The following is a 7,686-nucleotide window of genomic DNA, read 5'->3' as shown; positions in this document are numbered from 1 at the left end:
TCCGAAGAACCAGAGGATTCATCAATCAACATAATTCCTTCTAAGATATTAATAAGACTTTCCTTTAATTCTTTTTGTATTTCTAATTTACTAATTTCATTAATTTTTTGTTTTACTATATAATTTTTTGCATAATGTCTTAGTCTTCCACATTTAAAACATTTAATTTCTTGTTTATTAAAGACTTTTTTATTGGTTCTTTTGGGGTGTAATTATAATTTTTCTTTTTCTTATAATGTCTAAATGTTTGTTTTGGATATCTTTTCTTTATGTTTTTACTGGGAACTTTAATTTTCTCTCTTCTAAATTATTCACAAAATGATCCTAATTCTTTTCTAGTTTGCACTACTTCTGATCTAATTTTATTCTGTATTTTAAAATTTGTGCATATTCCTATTCCGGTTTCTATTACGTAATTTGATATTTGTCCTAAGGTTAATGTTCCATAAGGAATTATTCTTGCTAAAAATCTCTCTTTCCAACAATCCGCATTTTCATCTGGTCTCATTTCAGGTACATTTATTAATTTATAAATAGGTCTTTTTGGATCTAGTTTGTAATCTTTATATGAATTAATTTCACTAGACGTATTGCGGTGATTTTTACTCACTTGTAATTCTACTTCATTTAATTGTTAAGCCATAGTATGTAATATTTGATTACTAAAGTTTAATTGAGTTTGGACTCTTTCTATTTCTTTATTTTCATGATTTGGATGCTTAATCGTTTTAAAGGGTGAAGCTTCGAATATAATTCTATTCTTTTCTATTTTTATTGCTTCTAATGGAGAATGTATAGATTTTATTACTTTATCATCTACAGTCTTCCCTTTATTACTTATTTTAGTATTAACATTTATGTGATTATTTTTAATAAAAGGGTTTTTTATATTATTTTTTAAACAGTAATTTTTAAACCAGTTAAAGAAATAAATATTTAATCTGATTTCTTTAAGATACACATAATATTTTTCTCTATAATCACTTGTTATTTCTTTTGAGAAAGTATCAAAATACCATTTTCTTTATATATATATATATAGGTAGCTTATCAAGTGAGAGGTGATACTTATTTTGAGAAATGAAAACTATTAATAATAATCATTGAATTTAATTAATGCATAAAAATTACTAACTAAAGATGTTATATGATTGTATCTTCACCCAATAACTCTTTGATACTATATGCTATAATATCTCTAAATTTATTCTTTCTATTTTCTTTATAACTCGAATTAAAAACTCCTTAATAAAGATATTATTTTTATATTTTTTTTACTTAAGAATTTTATTTTTATTAAACCTGTATTTTTATTGTTTATTATAATATTATTGTAACTTCTAAATTTCAATCCTTATTATTGTAATATTTTATTGGCTCAAATTTCACAAATTTCAATCATTGTAATTTAATTATTGAAAATGTTATTTCGAGTTTATATAATCTAATAACTTAATTTTTTCATTTAAGCATTATTAATTTAGAATTAACTATTATAAACAATTTTATTGTTAAATTTATTAATTTGTTTATTGTAATAAAACTGTAGGTGTGGATTAGTTTGAATTAGGAATTTATGATATTCAAAATTCGATTTTTACAAGTTCTATATTTATTTTGAAAATTATTTTTCAAAGGATTTCCAAAAATACAATTTTTTTTAGATTTATTTTTATTAACATAAAACGATGATTGAAGAGTAGTTTTTATTTTGATAAACAATAAAAATGTTGGTTTAATAAAATTGAAATTCTTGAGTAAAAAAAAAATATAAAAAAAGAATAAAATTCTTAAATAATTTTATCTCACAACTATTGGAAGAAGTTTTAGTTTTTGGATACAACATTAACGAGTTTTTAATTCGAATTATTACAAAATATAAAGAAAATAAATTTAGAGATATTATAGCATATAATATCCAAGAGTTATTGATTGGGGTTACAATCACGTAACATCTTTAGTGAGTAATTTAATCTTATACGTTGATTAAATCTAATGGTTATTATTGATAATTCTTGTAACATAATAACTTTTAGTTTTCACTCGAACTTATGTTCTTAAAAGAATTGATTTTGTGTACCAGAAACCTTTTTTTTAAGTTTTCTAGTACACAAGTATGTTTTGGTAGGATTCAGGGTTTAAACCCTAATTTTTGTGTATCGAAAAACTTTTTTTAAGTTTTCCGCTACACAAGTGTATTTTGGTAGAGTCTAGGGTTTAAACCATAACCTTTGTGTACATAAATATATTTTGTGTACCGAAAAACTTTTTTCAAGTTTTCTAGTACACATGTATTTTCAAAATTTTGGAGTTTGTGTATCAAAAGATTTGAAAAAAAATTTCTGGTACACAGATATATTTTTTGTGTATTGGAAAACTTTTTTCAAGTCTTCCGGTACACATGTATTTTTGAAAATTTGAAGTTTATGTACAGGAAAACTTGAAAAAAGTTTTTCAGTACATAATTCAAATTTTTTTTAAAAACATGTGTTCCGTCATTTTTTTTTTTAAGTTTTCCGAAAATTTATTAGGGTAAATTTTTTGTTTAAAAATAAATTTTTTATATAAAATAAGAAAATATGGGAGTAAATTTTTAAATAAAAATTTTATATTAAATAAAATTTTTTGTTTAAATAATTTTTTGTATAAAATATGGGGGTAGATGTATAAATGTAGGGTACAAGGTATAATTTTCAATTTGATTGTAGGAAATTTTACCATGTAACCCTCAAATTATACTTTTATCCCCACAAATGCGATGAAATGACATGTTTACCTTCGTATAAATATTAAAATTTGTCAATTTTCACCATCATATCATTTTAGTTTTTCAGTATACATACTTGTTTTTTTTTTAAATTATATTATAAGGGATAAAATATATATCATTTTATTAAAAAAAACTTGTTTGATTTTTATATTATTTTCGTTGTTATATTATATTCTTTGATTTTTACTTAAAATGTTTTTTTTTAATTATATTATTTGATTTAAACTTGTTTTTCTATTAAGATTTAAATATATTTTTGGTCCTTGCAATTATATAATTTATTGATTTTGGTCCCCGTAATTTTTTTGTTTGGTTCACATCTCTGCAAATATAGCTTCGAAAATGTCGAAAAAGAATTTCCGGTAGTTCCAGAAAACTTCAAATAAGTTTTCCAGTAAATACATTTGTATCAGAAAACTTGAAAATAGCTTTTCAGTAAATTCATTTTTTGTAATTATCCACTCAAAAGTAATTTTGATTCAAACTATCAAAACAAGGTATTACTTTTTTATATTGATGTTGCGCATCGTATTTTCAATTAAGATATCTAAACATCAATCACATTATGTTTGACTCACTTTTAACAATAATCAATTCTACACAATCAATTTCTTCAAAATTAATTTTTGGTCACCGCTGAACCAAACACAGTGACAACTATAATCAATTTTCAGGTCCAAAATCATTTTCTCAAATCAGATCGAAACATTATTGTAATGCAAACAAAACATTATTGTATTGCAAATAAAATGCGTTTGACATATGTAGATGTGCGCTAGTGTTGCAGAATGCAAAATAGAACAAGGACTTAACGTGTGTTTGGTTCTACGGTGATTAAAATTAATTTTAAATGAATTGATTTTGTTAAATTGATTTTATTTATAAGTGAGTTGAATGTAAAGTGATTTATGTTTGAATATGGTCATGCAAAAGTGAGTTGAACAATAAATTTTAGTCTAAAAATCACGTTTGGACTCTAAAGCTACAAATCCTAACTTCAAACTAGAATCAATTTTGGAGGCAGAATGAATTCAACTCAATAGCACCTGAACAAGTACGAATCAATTTTACACCTCAAAAATTAATTTTGACTCCTCAAATTGGGGAACCAAACATTCATTTAGTATATTGAGATTTTAGAGTATATAAATGATTTTTAACATTTAATTTTGATCTTAATGCCAATTTTGTGTGTGTGTATCTAAGACAATGAATTGATTTAAAAGTAGATACAAAAATTATTAACGGAAAATACTTGATGGTTCATTATATAAAGAAAATTTTTAGAGAGATTAAAAATGAAATATGATATATTTATAAGGACTAAAAATTTATTTAACTCTTTAAAAGATTAAGTTTGAATAAAAACTTACAATACTCGCAAGATGAGATATGTCACTCTTTATAAATTACTATAGAACTATATCTTTTATCAATTATGGACTTGAGAGTTTCTTCCAATAGTTATCAAACTTCTTTTAATAACTAAGGTGAAAACTTTAGAGATGATTTGGTTTTTGTCAACAAACTTTTAGACATGAATTTTTTGGGTTCAAAACTTTAGATATGATAGTCAATCTCTTTTTACATTGGAAATAGAAAGAGGCGAATGCTTATCTAATCTTCCAATTTTCAGTTTTTTATTGGATTTTAATTTTCGGTAGTGTACAAAGAAAGAGGCGAATGCTTATCCAATCATCCATTGAATAAATTTCCTATGACAAAGACTTAAAAATATTTATATTTTTTTAGTTTGTTGAAGATACATTCAATAAGAATGAGATAAACATGATTCATATACATAGAAGATAATGTGAAATGTTTTCAAAATATTATACCTTAAACATTTTTATCGACATGATTATGTTATTGGGCTAGTGGTTGCACGCGACCACTGGGATATGATACGAACTCAGACTATGCGCAAAAGGGATGACACTTCTACCAAGACCCAACATTATTATTCATAATTTTCAAATTCATTTTCTATATTCTAAGTCATCTTGTCCTTCTTTAAATGCATGAGCGAAATGTAGGTAGCATTTTTTTGTAACATACTATTGAAAAATTTCCAAAGTAACCTAAAAGGGATTTGTTGTTCATCTCATTTGTATATGATTAACTGGTATAGGGTGAATCGAACATAAATGGTGGTGTAACAAAATGCTTTGAAATTCTATACATACAATCTTCATCAACAACTTCATTGTTAAAGTCTTGCATCAATTATCATCAACAAAATCCTACAATCTTTAGGTTTGATTCTATTTTCAATCTATGGTTGCATCACTCAAGGAAACAACTTCTGATTTTGTGAATTTGGATAAATTTGATGGAGGAAACTTAATCCAAAGGTAGAAAAAGATGAAAGTACAACTTTGAAGATGATGTATGTTCAGAACACTACAAGACCACTAGAGAAGGAAGTAGAAACATTAGCATAAAAAGAGAGGCATAAATGAGACAATGATAAATATATATGCACAAGCCATATTCTCAATGGTATGTTTGACTCTTTGTTCGATATATATCACAATAGCCATTCAAAAAATGAACTATTAGAGAAATTAGAATCAAGATACATGCAAAAAGACGGTACAAGTAAGAAGTTTCTTGTTTCCCAATTCAATAATTATAAAATGGTTGATAATAAATCAGTAATGGAACAAATACATGAGATTGAACACATTAATAACTACAAACAACATCAGATGCACATGAATGAAACCATTATTGTATCATCCATACTAGGTAAACTTCCACCTTCCTGGAAAGATTTGAAAAGAACCATGAAACATAAGAAAGATGACACATCTCTTTAGCAATTGGGTAATCATATTTGTTTGAAGAAGAGTATCATAAACAAGAGGATACTAAAAAAAAATTCGTATGAAAAGGTCCATGTAATGGAGGAAGAAAATTCAAGTAAAACTTTTAAGAAAATAAATCGAGATTTTGATAAGTCTCATGAAAAACAAAAAAATTATAATGATGAAAAAAGAAGAAAAAAATGTAGTTATCATTTTGGAAAAACAAGACACTTTAAAAATGAGTGCAAGTTCTTGAAAAGGAAAAACAAAAAGAAGAATTCAAAAAAGACAATATTGTTGTTGTCATTTCTGAACTCAACACGATTGATGTCATTTTTGAACTCAACACGATTGATATCATTCTTGAACAAAAGATAATCAGGTTCTCCGTACCAGGATGACGAACATACCAGCGCCACACTCAGGTTCTTGAATATATTTTTAGATACTATAAACTTTGTTAACCTTTTTAAAATCAATTTTTGTATTTATGTATTCATTTAGTTTAAATTATAATTAAAACATCGGAAAGCGGTTTAGCATCTCTTCTTCGGCCATTGCCTCCTTAAAAAAATTAACATAGCTTCTTCTTCCATTAGTGGGGTGGAGGTCGTTAACATGTTTTTTGTTTTCTTGGTCACTAAATCTAATTGTACTATTTTTATTTTAATATGAAGAAAATTTATTTTTTTATAAAAAAATAAATAATTAAAACTTCAACCTCTAATAACAAAAGTCAAAAGATTTTACCTAAATTAAAGAAGCAACTTGAAAAATATACATTACCCTTACTCTTTTTTAACGTAAATTTAAGTTAATAAAACGATGTCTCGAATAGAAAAGACAAGATTTAGGGAACGATGTTTATTTAATCAATTAAAAATAATAAAAATGTTTAAAAAAACAAAATTATATTAATAAAATACATCAAATTGAAGGTTGAGTAAATGTATTAAATGTTATATTATTTTAACAAATCTCTCCTATTTGGTAGATAAATTTATATTATTTTAACAACGCTCTCCTATTTTATAGATAAATTATTAACTTAATTTTATTTTATTAAAAATTTCGTCCTATTTTTTTTCTTCTGAATCTACTATATATAATTTAATAAAAATAATAATATGTAGATAAATCCAAATGACTATGTGTTGCCGAATAAATATACATGAATGATTCAAAAAAAAAAAAGGTAGATGGTACTAAATAAATGAGAATATCATTTATTCTTGTTTTATAAATAAAGTACAAAATATATATATATATATATATATACACATATGTCTCAAAAGTCATAAAAATAGTTATTTATCAATAAGTGACAAATAACTTTCAAATTACAAACAATATATATATATATATATATATATATATATATATATATATATTTGTAATTTGAAATTTATTTGTCACTTATTGATAAATAACTATTTTTATGACTTTTGGGACATGTATATATTGAATGTTGCCTTAGTCAAAAAAGAAAAAAGAAATATCAAATGTTACCATGTATATTTTTTATACCACTGATTATCAATCTCATTATAATAATAGAATCCATATTCTCTAACACTGCGTAAGCAAGTAGTGATACACTCTCCATGATCATCATGCTTAGCATTGTAAATGTCCACACTCTTTACCAAATTGTTCCAATTGAAATTGCACCAAAATAAAGTTGTTCCGAAAATATTGGGTTTGAATGACCATGATGTTTTTTCTCCACTTGATAGATTTGATACGCCTAAATCATCATCATCTGATTGACAATGCATAACAAGTTTATTAGGAGCTGCCAAATCATTTTCAACAACGACAGTTGTTTCTCTTGGAGGGAAGTGATCTGTTTCGATTGCTTGCACACCAACCATAATCACCACAAAAAAACACTTATAATTAAGTCTTTGAACTTCATCTTAAGGGTTACAAAATAAAAATATGGAATTGAGATAAAATAATAAATATGTAGTTTGTGGTGTTTTTGTTGAATGGTTTGAACATTTTTTGTTGATGCTTATATAGATTACATATGATGTCGGTTAATTAAATAAGGAAATTTTATATTGACTCAAAAAGAAACAAAAAATCTAACGCATTGAATGC

At 24.8% G+C, this 7,686-nt stretch overlaps 1 protein-coding gene across 1 annotated transcript; it reads right to left on the bottom strand.

Annotated features, from left to right (window-relative positions):
* Positions 1 to 7,085: 7,085 nt before the first annotated feature.
* Positions 7,086 to 7,454, bottom strand: LOC101499209 (S-protein homolog 2-like). The gene has a single exon (XM_004488899.1). The coding sequence runs from the start codon at positions 7,452 to 7,454 to the stop codon at positions 7,086 to 7,088; it is 369 nt and encodes a 122-aa protein (XP_004488956.1).
* Positions 7,455 to 7,686: the final 232 nt, after the last annotated feature.

This window comes from Cicer arietinum, chromosome 3 (assembly GCF_000331145.2).
Source record: "Cicer arietinum cultivar CDC Frontier isolate Library 1 chromosome 3, Cicar.CDCFrontier_v2.0, whole genome shotgun sequence".
Classification (NCBI taxonomy): domain Eukaryota; kingdom Viridiplantae; phylum Streptophyta; class Magnoliopsida; order Fabales; family Fabaceae; genus Cicer; species Cicer arietinum.
This window is presented reverse-complemented; position numbering and strand designations above follow the sequence as displayed.

What these genes read in the sequence shown, in the direction of transcription:
- LOC101499209 (XM_004488899.1), bottom strand. Translation starts at nt 7,454, where the DNA reads ATGGTTGGTGTGCAAGCAATCGAAACAGATCACTTCCCTCCAAGAGAA.